Source organism: Euleptes europaea, chromosome 10 (assembly GCF_029931775.1).
Source record: "Euleptes europaea isolate rEulEur1 chromosome 10, rEulEur1.hap1, whole genome shotgun sequence".
Taxonomy (NCBI): Eukaryota; Metazoa; Chordata; class Lepidosauria; order Squamata; family Sphaerodactylidae; genus Euleptes; species Euleptes europaea.
This window is the reverse complement of record NC_079321.1, coordinates 45,844,580-45,868,629: the sequence shown is the minus strand read 5'-3', so window position 1 is coordinate 45,868,629 and position 24,050 is coordinate 45,844,580. Positions and strand designations below refer to the sequence as shown.

The 24,050-nt window shown below is 40.4% G+C and overlaps 1 protein-coding gene across 3 annotated transcripts in view; it reads right to left on the bottom strand.

Annotated features, from left to right (window-relative positions):
* Positions 1-5,578: 5,578 nt before the first annotated feature.
* The window catches only part of FAM135A (family with sequence similarity 135 member A), a 75,043-nt gene continuing 56,571 nt past the window's right edge, over positions 5,579-24,050 (bottom strand). For all 3 annotated transcript variants that reach the window (XM_056856523.1, XM_056856521.1, XM_056856522.1), the window contains 10 exons: positions 23,967-24,040; positions 19,368-19,522; positions 16,403-18,686; positions 14,071-14,231; positions 11,803-11,894; positions 10,981-11,078; positions 9,573-9,724; positions 8,855-8,965; positions 7,114-7,227; positions 5,579-5,798 (listed from right to left, as the gene is read on the bottom strand). In XM_056856523.1, coding sequence (XP_056712501.1) covers positions 5,593-5,798; positions 7,114-7,227; positions 8,855-8,965; positions 9,573-9,724; positions 10,981-11,078; positions 11,803-11,894; positions 14,071-14,231; positions 16,403-18,686; positions 19,368-19,522; positions 23,967-24,040 — 3,447 coding nt within the window. In that variant the 3' untranslated portion in view covers positions 5,579-5,592. The remainder of the gene's footprint in view (positions 5,799-7,113; positions 7,228-8,854; positions 8,966-9,572; positions 9,725-10,980; positions 11,079-11,802; positions 11,895-14,070; positions 14,232-16,402; positions 18,687-19,367; positions 19,523-23,966; positions 24,041-24,050) is intronic.

Below are 24,050 nucleotides of genomic sequence, written 5' to 3'. Positions count from 1 at the left end.
AAAGAGTGGCAGATCCAAGGCAAAACCTGCCGTGCGTAAATGGCCATTGTTGAGTTTTGAGAGCCTGGATGGGAAACACGTGCTTCTAAAGAGTGGCAGATCCAAGGCAAAACCTGCCGTGCATAAATGGCCATTGTTGAGTTTTGAGTGCCTGGATGGGAAACACGTGCTTCTAAAGAGGCAGATCCAAGGCAAAACCTGCCGTGCGTAAATGGCCATTGTTGAGTTTTGAGTGCCTGGATGAAAAACACGTGCTTCTAAAGAGTGGCAGATCCAAGGCAAAACCTGCCGTGCGTAAATGGCCATTGTTGAGTTTTGAGAGCCTGGATGGGAAACACGTGCTTCTAAAGAGTGGCAGATCCAAGGCAAAACCTGCCGTGCGTAAATGGCCATTGTTGAGTTTTGAGTGCCTGGATGAAAAACACGTGCTTCTAAAGAGTGGCAGATCCAAGGCAAAACCTGCCGTGCATAAACGGGCCAGCCGCGTGGGGTTTGCAAGAGTTTGTTTTCAGTTCGGTTTGCTGTGGGAGGGGGCTATGCCGGATAGAACAAGCGCAGCCCAGTCGCCCTCGGAGGCGGGAAAGCAGCAGCAGCAGCTCAGGAGGGCTAATGGTGGGCAGCGGATCTGGCGCCTCGCTCACGGGCTCCGAACAGCCCGGTATGGTGGCCGCAGCTAGTGGCATCCTCTGTCTGGGAAACGGGGATAATAGATGCCGCATCTTCAGAGATTTCTGGGACAAGCAGGAGGCTTCTTGGAGCAGATGGGTGAAGAAGCCCCTCAGCCAATTTTCCCATGAGCTTTTCTTCTGGATGTAACCCACTCTCAGTCGCAGCTTTTCTGGAGCATATTCACTGATACAACACACTTTTTATATTGGTAGGAGTTCATTTTAAAGATTTTAAACATAAGGAACAGCATATCATGACGTTACCCCGTGAACACAAGATCTTTTTAGCTGGAGGTGCTGGGAATTGAACCTGTGACTTTCTGCATGCTAAGCAGATGCTCTAGCGCTGAGCTACACCCCCTCCCCTAATGACAACCAAAATTGTGAAAACTAAAAAATTAACTGTAGCTCAACTTCTTTGGTTTGAAGCCACTTCATCATCCAGTGGCAAAGGCTATAATTTGGAGAGGTCTAAGGCTTATTTTGACGCATGCACCCTTATTCCTAAATGCTAGCTTGGAGGCATCCTGATTCTAAAAGTGTTGCACAAAAACAGCTTTGTGCTGGAGAGAATGCGAAGACGTCTCCTAGTCACAGGAATGTATGACTTCGGACAGCTGGGAGCAGCGTTTGGGATGTAGAGATGCATAAATTACAGTTCCTTATTCTGGCTGATGATGCAGCTCTTTCTTGAATAAGTAATGGTGAGCTTGAAGGGAAAAAAATCAGCTGCATGACAAAACCAGTAATCTTCATTAGAGCACAGTTAATCATCAGAATGAAAGGATTTAAAAAATGGATGACGTGAATTGTAGTGGGGAGGGATCTGGAAAAAAAAAACTCTGAGGAAGAGAGCTGCAAGGAAGAAGCCATAAGAGATGCAAAAGAGAGACAGCCCTAGACCAACAACTGGAGTAGGAAGGGTGGGGGGGAAGGCTCATGGAACAACAGTGAAACTGACACCCAATAAAATGATTACCTGAAGAAAGTTGAGCTTCTAGGGCAGAGAAAGGAGCAAAAATACAACTGGAATTCCCTTCCAACGGACAGCAGCTGGACCACAACACTAGAATGCCTGTATGCAGATACAAATGAAACGGCTCATAAGTGATCCAACAAGACAGACTGACATTGGATTGGCTTTGAAGCTTCAATGGAATAATTGCACATCAAATTTTGACAATATTGGGGCTGTATAAGAACCAGGTAGGGTGATTCAAAAATGAACAGTGGTCACATGAGACTTGGAATCCAACTGAGTGATAGTGATCTTCAAAGCCAAGTAAATCTACCCTTCTCTGCCAGACACATTAGTAGCATCTCTTGTGCCATTAAGTGAATTGGTAATAGAGACAGGAATTTAAAGTACACACTTATCCTTGAGCTCTTTCTTTGCCAGTACAGGACAATGAGGGTTACCGCATTATGTATTCCCAGCAATGTATTAAGAATTTTAAAATGTTATAAAAAATACTGTTCGCACTTTCTATGTATTCCCACCGATGTATTAAGAGTTTGAAACTGTTATAAAAAATACTGTTCGCACTTTGTTTGGCCCCTTTAGCTGTGAAGATGTCTTCCAACCATTTTTTAGCCATGGCATCCAAAAACCCTTTTATGGCGGTTTTTTATAACATTTTCAAACTCATTGCAATATCATTGCAAATTGCAATGTCATTGAAAATTGAGTGTAAGAACTCATTCCTCATTGTTTCTTGGGAAGAAAAAAAAACAGGTCTTTGTATGTTTGTTTTGGTAACAGGAACCAAAAACAATACTCACAAGAACATCTGTGTAGTTAAACACGTGTAGCAAAAGTGACATATTGTTAGTCTTGGTACAGCCTGTACAGCTGAACTGAAGAGGACAAACATTTCAGAGCAGTTTCTGGATTGTGCATATGCCCTCCCTCATAAACAGGGCTTATTAATGATCCCAGAATTACATGTATAATTAAAACAGCATCATGTAGGTACAGAGCAAAGGGTGTGGCTTATAAGGACCAACGAAGGGGACTAAAATACAAATGGGGCTTGTGGGTTTCATTAAGGCACTCCCCATCCCAATGCAAGGATTGCCTAAGGCTCCTGAAAAACAGTGTGGGTTGTGTGCATGTGTCAAAGAAGCCTTGTGGAAGACACACCACAAAGCTAAGAGTGGGTATGTGTTGAAACTGAAACCCGCTTCACCTTCCACTGACAAAGTACAGCAGAACAAGTTTCATTGTTGCAAGAGAGATTGTACCCAGTTACTTACTGCAGGCCTCCCCCCTCCCCAAAACTCGTGGCATTTTGTTCAGGAGGCTTGCCTGATCCCCACCCCTCAAAGTGTTGGCTTTTCAAGGGTCTTAACAGGGAAGAAAGAACAGGGAAGAAAGGCTTCACAAAAACCAACATAAAACGCAAACCCTTTTCCCCCAACTGTGTGCCTAACAATAATGATTTTATGCATGCCCAAAATGTTTCTATGTATAAATAGTGATAACTGCAGATGTTTTCATCTCAGTGGTAATAAACATCTGCAATCCTATGGATCTGTAATCCCATGCACAGTTACTCAGGAGTATCTCTTGGAACTCAGCAGGACTGACTGCTATACTATATAGAATCAGAGTTGGATAACCCCACCAGGGTTATCTAGTCCAATCCCCTGCACAATAAAGGAAATTCAGAACTACCTCCCCCCCCCACCCCCAGTGACCCCTACTCCATGCCCAGAAGATGGCCAAGATGTTCTCCCTCTCACCATCTGCTTAAGGTCATAGAATCAGCATTGCTGACAGATGGCCATCTAACCTCTGCTTAAAAATCTCCAGGGAGAGCTTACCACCTCCCGAGGAAGCCTGTTCCACTGAGGAACCGCTCTGTGTGTGTGCGTGAAGTGCTGTCAAGTCGCAGCCGACTTATGGCGACCCCTTTTGGGGTTTTCATGGCAAGAGACTAAAAGAGGTGGTTTGCCAGTGTTTTCCTCTGCACAGCAATCCTGGTATTCCTTGGCTGACGCTGCTTAGCCTCTGAGATCTGACGAGATCAGGCTAGCCTGGGCCATCCAGGTCAGGGCGAGGAACTGCTCTGTTACAAAATTCTTCCTAATGTCTAGGCGGAAACTCTTGATTTAATTTCAACCAGTGGTTCTGGTCCGACATTCTGGGGCAGCAAAAAACAAATCAGAACCCTCCTCTATATGACAGCCCTTCAAGTGCTTGAAGGTGGTTATCATATAACCGCTCAGTCTTCTCCTCTTCAGGCTAAACATATCCAGCTCCTTCAACCTTTCCTCACAGGACTTGGTCTCCAGACCCCTCACTATCTTTGTTGCCCTCCTCTGAACATGTTCCAGCTTGTCTACATCTTTCTTAAATTGCAGTGCTCAAAACTGAACACAGTACTCTAGGGTCATAACAACAGCTGAAATGAACAAGTAGCAACATCTGTTCCCTAGTGGAATTCTGTAAAACAGTGCAAGACATACAATGCACAGAGATAGAAGTAAAGCATACTTTTCTTTAGAGCAACCAATTGTCTAGAATTTTTGCAAGTTTTTGAATATAAAGCTCAAACGATCCAGTCCAGATTAATAGTGTTGAATGAAATCAAAGAGTTTCCAATGAGAAAATGTAAATAATAAAAAGCAATATCCAAACTGACATTGCTTACTGTAAAACTATACATACTAATTAACCTCTTGGGGAAAAATGCAAAAATTGCTTCCTCTGTGCGTGTATTACAGTTCTTTAGTTTATTAACACCAGATGCATTAACACAATGCTAAAAAATAAACATGCACTAGATATACAACAAAGTTATATTTTCAGAAAAATTTGTTCATTACAATAAGTGAATGCACAAGACCTTCTCTTCACCTTTAAGTGCATTACTGTTTGAAACAGGTAAAAAGGGAGGAGAATATTTAACTCAATGCTGCTCAGCACCAATAAAAATTCAATAGACCTTTAACATTCCTGTATATTAAAAACATTTATCATTATCACTAAAGTTTATCACTTTGTTCCATTTCAAGATGCAACTGATTTATATTTACAATAATTTGTCCTCAATAAAACTTAATATTTAAAAATCTATATTCATAAAAGTATTGCAGAAATTTATAACCTTTACTCTTTTTTAAATGTACATACAAGGAAGTCCCATGTAAAAGGTTCACTGAAGAACTGAACTAACAGAGCAATTTTATTAAATTTTGCAAAAATCCATTTAAAGGCAGCTGACACGTCAACATTCAAAAATCCTTAACTGCTGCTTACTTATGAAAACTAAAGTTCCAGTAATAAAAGTGAAAATGTAAACCAACATGCTCTTGAGATCAGTAGAAAAAATGGTAGCTTCCACAGGCATTTTGTGTCCGGTAATTACTCTATAGAAAACAGTTAGAATGTAGTGATATAACAAACAGGCAACTCAATTTTCTCTTCAATGGTCTTGAACAGACCTATCGATATAGTACTTATTTTAGCAGCCAATAGAAGTTTTCCAGTTCACTTTTCTACAATATGAACTATTAAATTTAATACCTTATTAAACTTTTAAAAATTCAGATTTGTTTTGGCATAAAAAACATTATCACATAGCACTGACCTTTTGCAGTCTAAGAGCCAACATACCCATCAAATGTAAATACTATGCTTAAATCTCAAGTTCTGAAATAATTAGGTACCCAAAATAAGAAAAATAGAAAAAAGTAAAAACAAACATTAAAAAAAATATTGCACAGCCACATTACCTAGAAAGTAAAGTTGATGTTAAAAAAGCTCCTCACATGGATGATATAAATTATCTTCCATATAAAAAGGTATATAAATATCTTTTAAAATACAGCGGCAGCTACAGTTTAATATCACACGTTTGAGTCATCCATCCGTTAATGAGGTAATAGCCAAGTCTGTTACAATGTTGTTGTTTTATTCCTAATGGAAATATTTTAGGGCAGCAACCAGGAAAAACTTTTCTAAAAATATTTCTGAATCCAAAACAGCTATATGCGCAGCTCTTCCGATGAGAGAATCAGCTGTGTTCGGCAATGCATTAATGACATCATAGCGGATCAAACTGCATTCCTTATTCTGAAGAACAGGCAGAAGGAGATTCTGGATCATTTCGGCATATATTGGTCCTGTATATTAAAAAGAAAGTGGGGGGGGGGGGAGGAGAGAGAGACTGTATTACAGGTGAAGGAAGCACTTTATATGTTCCTGAGTAAAACTATTCCAGAGGAGACACACTGCATAAAATAGCTTCCAAGGCAAAAGTACCAAACAAGGAAGGCTAATTTTTACAATCCTCTTTTAACAACAGGCCAACAGATATGTGATTGGGAGAGGAGGTTGGTACAATAAAAAGTCTGTGCATCTTTTAAAAACTATTTTATCTGCTTCGTTTATACCCTGTCTTTCTCCCTGATGGGGGACCCAAAAGCAGCTTAAATTTTTCTCCTGTTGTCCATTTTAACCTTACAACAACCCTGTGGCATAGGTTAGGCTGAGAGCACATGATTGGCCCAAGGTCACCCAACAAAATTCTATGGCAGAGCAGGGATTCAAAGCCACAACTCCCACATCCTAGTCCAACAGCCCATTCCTGAGGTGGAGGGTTGCGCTGGTGACTAGAGGCAGCGCAGCCACGCTGCCTCCAAAGGAAGTTTCGCCCCCCTCCCCACAGAGGCTGAAACCTTCCCCTTCCCTGGAAAACCCATTCAACTGCTCCATAGGGTTGCACAGGAATATGCCACCTCTGATAACCACAATTACTTTTTCAGTTCACAGAATAGGTCAAACCAGTGATCTGTAATCTGCCAATATGTCAAACAAATGGCATAATGTTAAATGAACCATGTCCTTATCCTGCATTTATCATATGCATCTCAGAAACCATTACATAAGTAATAGTTGTCTCCCCCAAAATTGCTGACTAATAGCACACCTATATTTATGTTATGTGGTATACAAATTGTTTTAACAAGAGAAAAAAGAATAAACTTTCTTTCAGTGTTTAAAAAAAACTTCCATTCCTGGTCACCTGGCAGCAATCTTCAACTGCCACAAGTGAGTGGCTATTTAAAAAGGAACGGTTATTTGCAATTTTCAGTTATAGCATCAGGAAATCTCATCTATAAAGCATAGAGAGAAGTACAGTAAAATAGTAAGCAGAAGTAACCTACAATTAAGAACATTCTGTGAACAAAGCAGTTTCCTATCCCTTGGGGGTGGGGAGAGAAAGAAATGGAAACATTTTTTGGGGGAAGAGGGGGCCTTGTTCAATTAAACAGAAGAATCCTCAGAGTGAATCTCTTCAGGTTTAAACAAAAAAACTAAACCAGCATTTTTTCCACACCAACAGGCTGCACAAAAGAAAAGGCCTCAAGCCTTTTTTCTAATCCTGTCCAAGGAATAAGAAACTGGCTTCACAGACATCTAAGTTTTGGATATTACCTGTCTGTTTATCCTTTAAAGCTGTTTTACACATTTCTATACGGGCAGAATGATATGGGACATAACGATCTTGAAGAGATCCCACTAATACTATGTTTTTGAAATACTGGAGACCTGTGAGGAAGACAAAAATATAGATTAAATAATTTACATTAAATATATAGCTAACACATGTGAGGTTGTATCCAAAGGTGCCATTCTGCCAGTGGAACAGCACTTCTATTTGCAGAGGAGGGAAGGCCCATTTTCACCAACTTCCCCCTCCCAAGGCAAACCCCACTTTGCCCCTTTGGGTCCCTTGAAACCCAGTAGCAGAATTTGTGTGCGTGGGGGGGGGGGAGTTATAGAACCATAGAGTTGGAAGGGACCACCAGGGTCATCTAGTCCAACCCCCTGCACAATGCAGGAAATTCACAAGTACCTACCCCACACCCACAGTGACCCCTACTCCATGCCCATAAGATGCCCAAGATTCCCTCCCTCTCATTAACTGCCTAAGGTCATAGAATCAGCATTGCTGACAGATGGCCATCTGACCTCTGCTTAAGAACCTCCAGGGGAGGAGAGCTTACCCCCTCCCGAGGAAGCCTGTTCCACTGAGGAACCACTCTAACTGTTAGAAAATTCTTCCTAATGTCTAGATGGAGTTTCCACAAGCTTCCCTCCACTGGTAATACTTTGGATCAAACCTGCGGTCTTTAATATATGATTGTTGTAATGGGGAATAAGAAATAAGAATAAGCAACATCCCGGGGAAGTAGTTTCTGTCTGCAATCCATCTGAAGACCAACTGTTATCAATTCTTTCAATCTCTGTTCATAAATGAGGGGGGGGGGACCCAACACAAGGTAAAGGTGGGCCACACCAGGAGTGTAATTACTATTTTATTTTTAAAAATAATTATTACTGAATACAGGGAAGGGGAAAGGGAGGGGAAAGACGACTATGGAGCATGGAGACACATAAAGGTGAGGAGGAGGAGGGAGGAAGACAGTAGAAAGACAAATATATACAGGGAAACACAACAGGGCTTTTTAAAGGGGGTTGTATCTGCAGATATTGCTATTAACTTCTATTTATTAAATAAAAAAACAAGCACCTTAAGATACTTCTTAAAAACTCAGGAGTTCTCCTGGGTTTGCAGATCCTAAATGACGGCTGTGTCCGTCCCCATTGTCCAGATATGCCTATCAGCATAGGGACCAGACCTTCATTATTATAGTGATTTAAAATAAGTCCCATGCAGCAGGATGGCATTAAAGGTAGGTCACAGGTCCAAAAAAGTTGAAGACTACTGCCTTAAGTTACAAATAAAATCACTAGTGATTTACTGCTAAGAAAGAGGTAGACCACACTGCCATAGGAATGTTTCATAGAGAAGGTGTACTAATAGGAACATCAAGTTGAGAGTTATTCTGTTAGGGCCTTAAGAAGGGCAAGGATCCAAATCCTCTATGTGCATGCAGAAAGGACTTCCCTGCATCTGTCTGATTAATGAACACAGCAAATTCTTAAGAAAATCTGCTAGAACTGAAACCACGCTGGAAAAGGTTCAGGAACCAAAGCATCTTTATGTTCATAAACAAACTCAATTGTTTTATGATAAACGTATTAATGAATAAATAATAGCATGCAGGTCGTTAAAAACACCAAAATACTGAAAGCTTCATTTTGTGGAAGAAGCATTTAATATTTTTAAAAATACATTCGTTTCAAAAATGAATATCAAAGCATAGCTTACCTGCCTTTCTACTAAGCTTATACAAGAAGGTTTGCCGAGGGTCTGAATGATCTCGACACGTCAGCTGCAATAAAGACCCTGACTTTTTCCACTTCTGCATAAACCAGAGCCCTGTATTTTTATGCATGCAACAATATAGTCAAAACTATTTTCACTTAAAATTCTTACTACCACATAATAAAAATATTTATTCTAATATTGCAGAAATCCCAATTTAAACTAAATAATAATAACTAAGATTCCATTTTTGATTAATGTTTGAGCTCTTAACACAAATATAATTTGTAATTTTAGACATTACTGAATAGTCTGGTGATGTTTCACAATATTCAGAAATTGTGGGTATTTCATCCTCTTCTTAATATTTTGGATAAAGAGTTCTACCTGCTACAATCATATAGCCATCTCTACACTGTATTTTCATTCTTCTTATGGAACTTCATAGAAATTGTAAAGGTTATAGTTTAGACTGCAATATTCTGTTCATTTCTCTTGAAACATTATTCCATCATGGTTTTTGTTACAGAATAAGTACATCACAAATATACAACAGACATTTCAACATTTGTGTAAAGCTAGCTGCACAATTCTCTTCTTGATCCAAAGCAGCTATCTGTGCATTCATTTCCAAGACAGAGAGGCAGGTCTGTACATATCCATTTATATCACAAACATATTTTTGAACTTTCAACAAGAACATTAAAACTAAAATTTTTACCTGTATTAACAAGAGCACTGCTGTTGTAGAGGGTCCCAAGATGTGGCCCAGACAGAGACAGGAAGGTGTAAAGTTTGCTGAGGTAATATTTAAATCTAGGTCTTGTTAGCACTGACCGGATTATTAGGTTACCCAATGAATGGCCAATAAAACTGAACAAAACAGAAAAAACACATTGTATGATCTTAGAATAATATTTTGCAAATGAAAACTGACATATTATTTTATGTTTGCAAAGACAGGCCTAAATTTATAAGCATTTCACCCAGCTGCCTAAAAAGAGCAATATGGAAAAGACCGTCAAAGCATTTAAAATGGTCACTGTAGACCTGATGCTTGTGGGAATCAGCCCTAAAGGAAGACAGGAGAGAAAACACTGCAGCCCTAAAGGAAGACAGGAGAGAAAACAATGGTGTATGTTTTGCCTTCTTCTATCTGAGATATAAAAACTACCTTGTTAATATAACTCTGATTTTAGACCCTCCCACGGTAACATTCATCTGCTTTCTTTCCTTCATCTTCTTCAGGGTGGCAGTGATGTGTTCCAATTTGTTTGTCTGAAAAGCTGCTAGAGTAATAGATTAGGAAGCAAAAAAAGAAGCAGCAGCTTCTTCATGTTCCCAGTATTTGGTTTACAGAAATACACCGTTTCAATTTGACTAGCACAGCTAATAGCCATTATAGAACTGTCCTTAATAAATCACCATATCTTCTGGCAGTGAATATCATAATTTAATTATTGGTGAAGAATTGCCTTCCCTGTCTGTGCTCAACCAACTATCAATCAACTTCACTGGGTATGAGAAAGATATTTATTTCTGCTCTGTGTCTCTCATCTGTCATAACTTTACAGATATTTATCATGTCTTTAACTTAATCTAAAAAAAAGGAGTCTCTTTTTTCTTTTGTTTTTGCTTTCTAATATGTCCACTGCATCTAGTTTCCTGATTTTGATACATTAAAAGCTATTTTGTTTATTATTAGTAATCTCTTGAATTTCTTCTTAGATTGCCTTATTGCCAATTTACTTGCTAGAATGAGCGGTTTAGGCCACTTCACAGGTAGAAGAAAAAAATTATCATGCATCTGCCTGTTTTACTCTATGTAAAAAAAAAAGGTAAAGGTCCCCTGTGCAAGCACCGGGTCATTCCTGACCCATGGGGTGATGTCACATCCTGACATTTCCAACTGCTGATTCCCAGTGTTTAAGCAGATACACATGACCTTGCCAACAAAAATAAACACAAGTTGTTTTCTATAGCCATGTAAGAAAAACAATGTCTGTGAAGCAGTTCTTAATCCTCTAGTTTCTTCTAGGTTTACACTTTAATCATAAAGTCCAGGGTTACAGCTACACATTTCAGCTAGACTTGCTTGTTCTGTAATCACAGTGCAACAGAAAAATTACCTGATTTTTGAAATTGTTAGATTGTAAATTTGAATGTACTGTATTATCTCATCCAAAAGGCGATCTGTCATGGAATCAAAATCAGCAAATGTATCATTCTGCGGGGGAAAATTTAAAACATATATGAACAAAGTTGTTTTGTGATAGACATTAATTCTGAGTATGTATCAAGTATAACATGCCTATGAACCAGATCAAAGTAAATAAAATTATCCCAAGAAAAAGAATTTTAAGGGCGTGGGGGGGTAAGGTATTTTGTACAACACGTTCTATAATGTGGCATAAAAGTTAGATCTTCACAGCAAAATTTATACCTTTTGTATTTAGTTGATCTGAATGGCAGACAACAAGGTATCTGAATTGGCAAGTTATTTTACCATAGACCAGCCTGGACAAGAGTGGTGCTAGCAATTTTTGACACTCTCCTTGGACTAGATGACCCTGGTGGTCCCTTCCAACTCTATGATTCTACGATTCAGTAGACTCCCACATCACACCCAGTGCTATACATGTTGCAGTGGAAGAAGGGAGGTGGGAAAGTTATGTTTCTCTTATGCTACTTTTGTTAAAGCAAGTACCCAAGTAGAAGAACAAAAAAGCATTCGGATCATCTGATATTGCCTCATGACTTGGGTTTAAACATCAAGTCAGGATGACAGCTGTGCACACGGCGGCCTGGATATTACATGTTCAATATGTGTTTCTGCATGACTACATGTAACATCATGTCAGTTAAAAAAATAATCAAATACTTTCAAGGGGTGAAGCCAAGGTTTTATCAAGGGCTCAAAAATAATTTTTTTTCACAAGACATGCAAATACCTGATTTCTCTCAGACATCAGAAAATCTATACGACTTCCAGGAAGGCCAAGTTCAATGTAAGTCTTTACTAGTCTTAAGTCTGCACTATTGCCTAAAATAAAGAAGCAAAGATCAGGTATGAAGAAGGCTGGCTTTCAGAAAATATAATACACTGATTAAAATGCTGAGGTATGGCCTTTCAAAATTCAGTCTCCCCCTAAAGTTAAAAAGTTTGCTTACCTATAACCAAAGGCTGGTTTTGCTTCCAGGTATCAGCAAATTAACTAGACAAGCCAGTGTTCGAAAACAAAATATCCTCTTTTGTTGAGAAATCTGTGTCAACACTAGTCTAAATAGTTGGATTTTGAGTGTTTTAACATGCAACTCAGTTATTTTTTTTTTACTCTGAATAATGCTGTTAAATTATTATCAAGCTGCTTAGGATACAGACAGTACAATCCTAAACAGAGTTGCACCCTTCTAAGTCAATGGGCTTAGAAGGAGGTTTCAACTCTGTTTAGGACTGCACTGTGTTTTAAGACAACCGGCATAGCGTGCTGGGCTGACATCAGGAAGACCTGCTTGATCATGAATCTTGCTCCATGACCTTGGGCCAGTCCTTCTCAGTGGTGGTTCTCAGGACAGAATGGTGGAGGGAAGAATGGTGTTGTGGCAATCATCCTTAAAAGTCCCGCCTCTCCTCTAGGGCTCTGACCCAATCCTTGTGATTTAGTCTCCTAGTGATTGTCAGCTAATCAGAGGCCATGGAACTCCCCTGGATGAGAGGGGGTGAGCCAGCCTCAACTTAAGAGGAGTAAAGAACACTTTTCCTCCCCCTTTGGGCAGGGATTTCATGGCTCTGGAAAGGAGCATTAGCTTAGCTAGCATTTTATTTTGCTTTTAGTTAGGGTTTGGGGGTTGGCTTAGGGAATAAAATGTATTTTGGTGTGACAAATAAGCATCCTGTTAACATCTGTCATTCCTAAATTGGGTGTATAGGTTCTGTGGAAAGGTGCTCTGTAAAAGAGCAGCCGTGAACCTGCTAAGATGACCTGTCCAGAGAAGCGAATAAAATATCCTTTCAGGGTTTATTTACTTTAGGGGGCCAGTTTTACTTTATATGGGCAAGTCATCTATACATAACAGTTACTCTATTAAATATTTTAGTTTGTTTTTATTTTCTTTGCTGTTCATCTCCATCTGTGTCTTGTCTAGTCAAATATCTAGGAAAAAGTCATTTGTTATCTCACAAAATAAGTACAGCCTTGGTTTAACAGGTTTCCAAATAAGAGACCTTAAGGGAGCAGATAGCTTACATGCTACCAATCCTTTATTCAAAGCTTGTGTCCTCGTTTTTATTTGATTGTGGGCCATTAGGGTTTAAAGAATCTATAGGACAGGCCATAGTGGGGACGGGATGGGGCAGTCTTCAGTCCAGAAGGCAGTTGCCTCAGAGCCTCCCCCTCTCTCACCCCATAGCCACCACAGATGTATATCACTGGAGTCCTTGGAGGAGGGTAGGAGGAAACAAAATAGGGTAATCATCTAGGTTGCTATTTGCTACCTAGATGATTACCCTATTTTTATGCCAAGAAATAGCAGTAAAACTTGCATGCCCATTAATACTACTAGAATATCACAATTTTCCTAATTATTATTTACCTTTCAGTTTTGGAGAAAAAAATCAAATCCATTATTGAAGACAAAACAGAAATAGGTATCAGGAAAATAATGGATGAATTCAACTCTTACAAATGGAAGAGATTCTTCTAAACAGTGATAAGAATAACTGGATCATGGAGTACAACATGAACTTATCGCCAAAGTATCAACATTTAAAAATAAATATTATTTGAGTCCTAAATTTATAATTGCCTCAGGCTTGAATGATACCTTGCACTAATTAGATTTTACAAATGGTTCTATGTATACAAGATTCTCTTCTTGTACAAAGTTAGATTATTTACCATGCATAATTTCTGCTGAGACCAGATTTAGTTGCCATTCTTATGCTGTTTTATATTTAACTTTAAATGTATCTAATGTAAAAAAAAATACTGGCATTTCATTTAAGCTGAATGCTATACAAAATGTATGCAATCTCCTAATTAACAAGAGTTAAATAAAAATGGTAATCTAAAAAGGTTCTTACTGAATAACAGCATGAAGGGAGGCTCTTAATACACTTGAATGAATCTATTTTCATTACGGAATTGTCACATCTAAACCAAGACTTGATCTAGAATTCTCAACTGTTTTCTAATCCATTATCAGCTGTCACAGCATACCATCTAGGCCATGTACACAGACTATGAGATGTATTCCATCCTCTGAACTTTCCTCCTCTTCTGTGCTGAAATAAGGTACTGAAGATGCCAGGCTGAGAACATCACTATACATAAAACCAGGGAGCTTAAGCTGCTTCATCTCCTCTTTAGCCTGGAGGAATCTGCAACAAACGGGTTTTATTTTATTCAGTTCCATAAACGGTGTATGCGAAGATAAGGAGTAAAACAAATTTCTCACTCTTTAACTTTCAATTCAGTTCAACTATATTTACTCCCGCCCCAAAGTATCTCAGAACAGAAAGTTGTAAGGCTACATGCATAATTTATTCTAATATGCACCCGAATACATACTGCGCAGTGGAGAAATATCGACAGTGGGAACTAAAAATTTTGTGCGGTTATGTATATGAAGCTGACGTGCGTGCTTAGGTCTTTCTTAAATGTAAACAGATGAGGAAAAAAGATAAAAGCAATAGAAAATGAAGATTAATGCCTTCTTTCCTGTCATTCTCCCTTCCTTCTATCATTTTACCTTTCCTTTCTTTTCCCAATTCTGTATATTTTTCTTTCCTTCCTTCAGAAAAAGTTCTTATGTGTGTGCCTGCAGATTGTTCTAGGGGGTGAAGGGAGAGTGGTGCAGTGGTTTGAGTGTCAGACTAGGATCTGGGAGGCCCAGGTTCAAATCTCGCTTTGCCATGGAAGCTTGCTAGGTGATTTTTGAGCCAGTTACATATTCCCAGCTTAACCTGGTTCATTCACAAGGTTGTTAGGAGGATAAATTGGAAGACAGGATAATGATAAAAGCCACTCTGGGTACCCACTGGGGAGAAAAGCACAGTATAAATGAATAAATAGAATTAGGCAGTCGGGTAACTTAAATTGAACCTGGTTCAATGGAGTACTTAATTTAAGAGTAGAACATAACCCAGTCTTAAGAGTATATGTGGCTATCATACACTTTGCAAAGAGAGTGGAACAAATCCCATGGTACCATGCAGAAAAGCCAGTTACAATGCCCAATATCTATATATCTAATTCCCAAGTATGCCCTCTGCCTGCGGATACTTAAATCCACAGACAGAGAGCACACTTCCCCCCAACAGCTTTTTCTGCAGTTAAGGGACCCCCTGGGTCTGCAGAAAAATCTGAAATTTTAAAAAACCCAAATGGGGTGTTTAAATATCCACAATTTTTGAAGAAGTGTTGTCTGTGCATGCGCAGACAATGCTCTTTCAAAACAGTGGGGGATAGCTGCCGCAGCAGAGATCCAGGCTCAAATAGGCAAGGGAGGAAAGCTTTGGGCTGCTCTGGGCCTAACTAGGGGATTCCCCGAGAGGGGAAAGCCTGGGCCTGCTCCGGGGACTGCCGGGCCTAGCTCTTTGCAGTGAAGGCCATCCTTGCCAGCTGGGCCCGGCAGGGGGATTCCCCCCGCGAGTGAGGAAAGCCTCAGGCTGCTTTGGGGACTGCCAAACCCATTTCTCTGCGGTGGCGACTGTCCCCACCGTAGAGAGCTGGGCCCAGCCGGGGGAGAAGGCATTCCCCTGCTGTGAGTTTCATGGACCCCCCATTGTAACATTGTCTTACCACCTGAGGTACACAGGAAACTGTGGGTTCCATTCTCATTTTGACATCATTCCTGACCTTTAAGCTCCATTTAAAATTCTTTCCCTTCTTCCTCCTCTCCAGTAGACCAGTCATGGTCTTTACTGCACTAAGCTATCAAAACTTTTACAACACTGTAGTGAGGAGCTATTCTGGAACTGCAAAGCTTGGTAAAATGACTAATATAGCAACAAGCAAAGAAGTTCTCTGTAAATCTATGCCTCTTAAGTGTAAAAATGAAACTCAAATATAGAAGAAACACACAGGGAACATCAGATGTCACTTTAAACCAACATTAAGTTGGTTTGTTACTGTACTTGCACCTGGGTCCTCACACAAAGAATCCTATTCAGAAAATGGCTCCCAGTTACTCATGACATATGAACACGTGTCCAGGTTAATGGAGTCAGTCCCCCCTCCCCTGCCATACACAACCCAGGATTCTAAATCAGAGCTTAATCCATGCTTGGAATCTCAGTTTATGGGAAAAAAACTAGCAAGGGTTAACCTGTACATGTGCATTGGTACATCATGCGTACTGGGGAGTAACTAGAAGTCTCTACACAAGAAATGGTAGGGGAAAAGAGGGATGAACCAGGCACACGCAGGAGCACAGAAACAAGCCATGTTTATGCACGTGCCAGTTTAAAGTGATGTTTGAATGCAGTTCCAGTTTATTTGTCCTCAAGCCATGGCTTTAAAAACAATGGCTTTAAATCACATCACTTACGCTAGCTGTTGAGGTTTAGGGAAGCCCTCATACCAGGACGTGGATGAAATTGTGCTGCAGGACATATTGCAAGGCTGCTTCACAACGCCACTAGTTTTGTCCTTTGAAGACCATAGCGTACTACATGGATATCCTCTCAATGAAGAGGGAAATGCCAAGCTACCTGGAGTACAAAGTGGAGCCATATTGATCCCGTACCTGAGAAGTTCACTATTCATTGGGTCAGTTCTTAAAGCTCTCCCAATTGTTACCCCAAGAATCTCTTCTTCTAAATCATCATTTGTAGCTCCATCTAAATTACTGTCATCTTCTTCCTCATAATAACCATTTTCAACCATGTCTTGATCTTGTTCATCATCGTCTTCTGATGGAATTGTTTCCTTTTGGGGGCCAAGATTAGTACTGCTGTCTGTAGAACACACACAAGAGATATCAGCAGTACTTTGATTGCCGAAGTAGTCTTCTATAAGTCCTTGCTTCAACGTATCAGTAGTTCCCTCTGATGACAAGATGCTCATACCTGTGAGGCTTTCATTTTTTTCAACTGACAATTCATCAGTCATTTGCTTTAGCTGTACAGGTTTACCAAGACTTCCTTCACTGGGCCTCACTACAACACTTCCAGCACAACTAGATATGGAACCTGAAACAACACAGGACTCCCCTGGATAAACAATGCCTGAAGGTGTTTCATTTGTTGTCCCTACAGTATGGAAATCTCTCTCTAACTTTTGAGAATCTTCACAAATGGTGCCAATATTTGATTGTGGGTTGTAAGTGTTCACATCTGAAGTTGTATCTTCATCTGAAACGAGCTGTAAAGAACTTTTTATATTTGAAGGTAATGACGTTGGAAGTGTAGTTTCACTGTCTAATCGCCCAGAAATCAAACCACACTGTGGCAAAGCATCTGGTTCTTTAGGGTCATCACATTTCGACAAATCAATTGCTACCAGGTCCAAAATAGTTTTGCTGTCACTTAACTGGCAGTCAGGTACAACAGTTATCTTTGAGTTTTCGTCGAGGGAAAGATCATCATCGGAAGGCAGAGAATTTATCGATGTCAAGGAGGACTGTATTTCACTAACAGCACTTGTACTCTCTGTACAGTGACTCTCTACAGGGTTTTTGATATTGCAATCTGGTTTGAGCAAAATCTGGGGAAATACTATCTCACTGTTGCATCCACTTTGCCCTTGAGGAGTTTCAAAAGCCACGTCTGTACCTGAGTGCATTGCAAAAGAACTTGGTTCACTTTCCACACCAGAATCCGAAAATCTAGATGAAGCATAGGTCACACTCACATCAGGCAGCTTTAGTACATCTCCACTTACAACCGAACCATGAGTTTCTTTAGAAGAAAGATTGGTCTGGTTGCTTTTGACCCTTGCCAAGGCATCTTCAGTGAACTGTAATTCTGTTTCTTGTACAATTTCCTTTTCAAGCAGTGGTTCCTCTTCTGATTTAGATCTTTTTTCATAGTTTGAACTTTCAAAAGTGAATTCCTGTAAATTCTCTCTGTGGAGTCCAGCTTGCAGACCTTCTATCTGTGATCCAATACGAACAAACACTTTTTCACCCCCGTGAAGACTCTTACAGTAAGGTTTTACCTGTATTTTTCTAACTCCTGTTGAGCAATCTTCAACAGTACTTCTGGATGCTAAGGTGCTATCCCTAAGAGTATCCCCAGTGCCAGTTTGGGAGATGTCAGATTTACCAAAAATGATGGAATTTTCAGATTGAGAAATGACTGAGGTACACTGGCTTTCTTCATGCCCATCCGGTTTAGCAGAGCTCTGTTCGCTCCTAGATGTCAAATATCTAAGGTCTTTTTGACTCATCTGAGTCATGAAGGTCCTTGTGTCACAAATTTGTCCACTAACTGTGGGATCCAGGTCTTCCTTCTGGCTACTTGAAGGAATGCCTTCAAAGCATTTAGAGATGTCCTCTGGTGTTGCACCTTTCAAACATTTGTAGCCCACCAAGACTACAGAGTCTTTAGAGTTCTGTTTTACTATTTTTTTTGGATTTTCGGGTTTCATGGTTTTCATCAACTTGGTAACCTTAGCTTTGGATTTATTCATATCTTCACATTTTCCTTTGGCAGACTTTGTGAACTGTTTTTCACTTTCTGACTGCCAAATATGGGAGGCAACTGAAGGTCTGATTTTCAACTCTGGGCTTGAAAAGCTAGCCGTAAAACTTTCTTCAGAATCTAGTTTGTCAGGTTTCTTGGGGTCAGACTTCTGATGCCTCTGAGCTGTCAGCCATGGCACATCCATCTCTTTTATTTAAAGTGAAGAGAAGAAAAAAAAAAGTTTAGAACAGAATAATATAGTTGATTAATAGCAGTAATTTTAACTACACTTCTATATGAAGCACAAATTAGACAATCATGTACTTCAAGATCTCTGAACTACCTTTCTCCAATGAAAAATAAATAAATAATGAATGCATGATTTTATTATCATTAATTAATATTTAGATGGGCTGACTTCTAAAGAGCCATATAGGAAGTTTCCATATAGAGAGGAGACCTTTGGAGGCCCTTCCTTTGGATTATACTATTGTACACTTTCTGAAGTTTTCAGTATAACACAAAGAGTTGCAGTGAGAAACGAAAATCAAGAAAGCCTCAATGTGCGTGTCTTTAGTTTTCAACCATGGTTTATTTTAATGTCTCTTTAATCTTTGTCTTTAAGTACCCATATAAGACTCTTGTGAGATAAACATAAGTCTAAGTTTTATTGGTTGGATTCAACCAACTTTTCTGCTAGTGATAAAATGGAGGACCACCAAAGATAGGTATGCTGGAATGCATGGGACGTGCAGATACTGAAGCCAGATGGGACAGGAGCTACAGTAAGAAGGGGAGTTGTGTGAGACTGAGTGGAAAGACTGGCTGCATCAGGAGCCAGCTTTTTATTTCATTCTAGAAGGGAAAATTTACTAATACTTGATTTACCTTCGGTGATGGAATCTAAATAACGATCTTCGAAGATTATAGGCAAAGAGTTCAGGTCTCCATCTAGTTCACTGCATTCAATAGGGAGAGGTGGAAGAGAACTACAGAAGGAGGTGCTTTTTATTGCAGTACACATCTGAAGATGGCTCTGAGCACTGAAATAGACCATATTATATTAAAACAGTAGCCAAAACAAGCATAACCTGCCATTCATAATATTCCTAAATTTTTATTTTACTCACATACAGGCAGAGATACTAGCTAAAAACCACTATTCTGCAAGTTCAGTATGTTAGTAAAATTATGCAAATGATATGAAATATAACGATAAAACTTTATATGACGAAGACTCTAACTATATGAAATATAACTGCATCACTTTTTATATGACTAATTCAATACCAGTAGAAGTGATAACACTCTAAAAACTGTGTGAGACACGCTCTGTCCTAATAGAAATACCAAGCAAATAAATATATAGAGGAGGCCTTGACAAAATAAATTAACTCTAGGAGCCAGCCCCAAAATTTAGGAGCTAGACTCATTTTTCAGCCTTCAAGGCTTTGGATTTCAATGATACTCTTTTCTAGTTATTGCTACCACAAAACCTAATCTTCATAGTTTCTTGTAGCTTAATTAAAACTGTGGCACAAGTGTTACAGCATACAAACAAACACCGGGGGAAACCTGGTTGATATCACAACAAAAAGCTAGCCTCTAGCCTTAATCTAACTTCTCACCTATTTCTCATAATTCCATTATTGCTTTTATAAAAAGATCTGTTTAACTGAACATTGGAGACAGTATAGAAAACAACTGGTTAAGAATAATCTATCATCACTGAATGATGTAAAGCAGTGATAGTCACTCAGTGCTTGGGAGCCACACGTGGCTCTTTGACAGGGTACCTGTGCCTGTGGCTCTTCCCCAATGTGGTACCCTTCCCACGCTCCAGGAAAGCGAGCAAGGTCATTGCCCAGTTGGGCTTGTGGTTGAAGAACAGTTTTTGCTTTTTATATGCCGACTCTCTTTACCCCTCAAGGAAGAATCAAACCGGCTCAGAATCACCTTCCCTTCCCCTCCCCACAACAGACACCCTGTGTGGTAGGTGGGGCTGAGAGAGCTCTAAGAGAGCTGTGACTAGCCCAAGGTCACCCAGCTGGCTTCATGTGTAGGAGTGGGGAAACCATTCCATTTCACCAGATTAGCCTCCGCCGCTCATGTGTAGGAGTGGGGAATCAAACCCAGTTCTCCAGATTAGAGCCCACCGCTCTTAACCACTACACCATGCTGGCTCTCCACGTTGGCAGGTGGTTCCCCCCTTAAAACAACCACTGCTAGAAAAAGTGGAGGATGGGTAAGCTGTAAATCTCCATAAGCTGTGAGCCTCATTTCAGGGATGGAAGTAAAGGGCCTGTCCTCTCCAACACCCTCCCTTCTCTGCAGCCTCTGTGCTCCCACCTTAGCATTGGAGAAACTGCTGGGAGAAGAGCAAGCTGACTGCAGAGAAGAGAAAGTAAAACCACCACAGCAGCCACCAAAGAGCAAGGTGGCCATAATGGAGCAGTAGTGGTTTCACTTTGCTTTCTCCCCAGCCAGAATGGAGTAGTGGTTAAGAGCAGTGGTTTGGAGCGGTGGACTCTGATCTGAAGAACTGGGCTTGATTCCCCACTCCTCCACATGAGCAGCGGACACTAATCTGGTGAACCATGTTGGTTTCCCCACTCCCACACATGAAGCCAGCAGGGTGACCTTGGGCTAGTCACAGCTCTTAGAGCTCTCTCAGCCCCACCTACCTTACAGGGTCTCTGTTGTGGGGAGGGGAAGGGAAGGTGATTGTAATCCGGTTTGATTCTCCCTTAAATGGTAGAGAAAGTTGGCATATAAAAACCAACTCTTCTTCTTCTTCAGCCAGCTGGTCCTCCTCCAGGCACCTCGGTAATCTCTCAGCTGACCTGCTGAGGAGAGAGGCAGAAGGCAGAGAGGGAAGCCCGTCCCCTCACTCCAGAGGCACAAAGGCTGGCTAAGGCCCAACAGAGGCAAGGATAGAAAATTCCACATGTGCAGATCTCCTCTGCTAATTTAAAATGTTAGAGTTATGCACAATATTAATAGTTATATCTTGTATTATTGTGTGTGTGTGTTTGGGGTGGCAGACGAGGCTTTTTAAATGTTATAGCTCTGCCCAGTTGTGGGGTCTATTTCTTGGCATGTGGATTGTGCGTGTTCATGATAAGCAGGCTTTAGCCTGGATTCTGGAGTCCGCTTTCCTTTTTTATTCATGCTTGGGCTTTGAAACCAAGCCTGCTGTTAAAATGGGTGAGTATTTGAGCTACACAGATCCTTTCATTGCATAGACAGAAAGAGTTTGAGCTTTGCAGAACCTATCAGTGCCCAGAATGGAGAGGGGTTGTGGCTCAGAGGTAGTGCGTTGCATGCCGAAGTTCCTGGGTTCAACCCCCAGCATCTCCAGTTCAAAGGATAAGGTGATAGGTAATATGAAAGATCTCTACTGTAGTGTCTGGAGAGCTGCTGCCAACCAGAGTGGACAATACTTACCACAATAGGTCAAACATCTGACTTAGTATAAGGCACCTTCATGTATAGATATGTTTGGCTCCCTCCAGAATCTGTTTTCAACACTAGGGTTGCCCCTTGACATATATAACATAAGAACAATTGGTTTTCATACCCCACTTTTCTCTACCATAAGGAATCTCAAAGCAGCTTACAATCAATCACCTTCCCCCCACTCCAAACAGGCCCCTTGTGAGGTAGATGAGGTTGAGAGAGTTCTGAGAGAACTGTGACTGGCTCAAGGTCACCTAGCAGGCTTCATGTGGAGGAATGGGGACTCGAACCCAGTTCTCCAGATTAGATTCTGCCACTCTTAGCCACTTCACCACACTGGATCTCTATAATAATTAAAAGTGCCTCCGATCATGTGCAGAGTAACATTCCTTCTCTGTGTGTGTCTCTTAAACACTCACACAACACAGAGTGTCTGGCCACTGATAGGCTTGTAACAATTTAAACCACCCTTCCCAACACCTCTATGCATACAGTAGTTTCATGATCTGCTGGAGGGTGGGGCAGAGAAGAAGCAAAGCTGCATGTGAAAAGAATGCAAAGTAATTGAATCAACTTTCAAAAGTTCTGTTTGGATTTCCAAAATTAAAGCAATCATAGCTGAAAATGCAAGAAATTACCACCCATATGTGTTTGGGGTGGCAGACGAGGCATTAAGTAGTCATGTGGTTCTTTTGGTTGCTTGTAAATGTGAATAAGGTTCTCCATGACCTGAGGAGTGAGAACCACTGGTGTAAAGTTAACTTTCCATGTACACAATGACAAGAACTTCACACATGTTTATTTTTATGTCATACAACAAACCATTCTGAAGCAAAATGAAAAGCTTTGTGCCTAGATATGACAATAAAACTACTGGTGATAATTCTAAGCACCACAATTAAATCTGTAGTCGTTAATCCTGCCTATACAAGGCCCTCGGGTCCAACACACACACACAACTCAGTGCCTTTGCAAACACGGTCTTCAACTTTTTAAACTACGTAGCTAGCAAATGGGTATCAATGTAGCAATCATTCAGTAGCATGTTTGAAGGCACCTAATACATTTAAACTAGCGGTTTGTCTGACCAGGATCTAGATAGAACACCATCCAGCAATCCACATCTATGAAGAAAGGGGTCAGATATAAACTTTTTTTCATACTATCAATACATAACCATGGATATTGTTCTAATTGTGTAAGGCAAAATCGAGTCCAGTAGCATCTTAAAGGCCAACAACAATTCGTGACTCAAAGCTCACTTTGTCAGTGTAAAGCAGACCTCTCTACGGGTATGCATATATCTGCCAGAGAAGACCAGAATATATTTCCAACCCCCTCCACGTAGTATGATGGTTGCCCTAGGAGACAGATTACCATCACTTCAGTGCAATACTTTACGTGGTGAACTGCATTTCTTGGGTGAGCTGCTGGCGGTACAGTATCATCTGTTTGTAAGGAGTGCTATGAACTTCCCAGCCTCTCCCCAGCAGAGATTTTAAACGATGTGGCAGTCTCATGCAGGCCCAGTCCTTTCATGAGCCAAGGATAAAAAGAAAGCATTGCTAGGTGAATTGTATTTTGCTGTGCTTTAGTTACCCAAAGTTGGCTTGAATAGCTATTTCCTTGCCTTAGCATTGCTGTGACAATGCCTGAGAATTATTGGTGTAGAGCTAAGTGTGCCTGTATGGTATAGCTGGAGTGCCGGACCAGGAAGCCTTGGTTCAAATCCCCATTTGAACCATGAATCTCACTAAATCTCTAACCTACCTCATATCACAGGGGCATTAGAAAAAAAATGGGACCATCCCCATCCATTTTGGTCACCCTGAGCAATCTGTAGCAAGGGTGAGATAAAATTGTGAGGGACTAATGAGGCTTCGACATTTTAAATATAGTGGAAATCTCTGTGCGCACAAAGGTACATATAATGTTGTACACTGATTTCTCATTAACCTTACCATGATACTAAAAAAGTTAATGAACCCTGCCTTGATACGTTCAATTTAAAATGGAAAACACACTTACTGTAATTCTTGATATGCAAGGGCAGCTTGCCTTGGGTGCTCAAGACAAAAAAATGCTTCAGAAAATCGGCGCACCTAAAACATT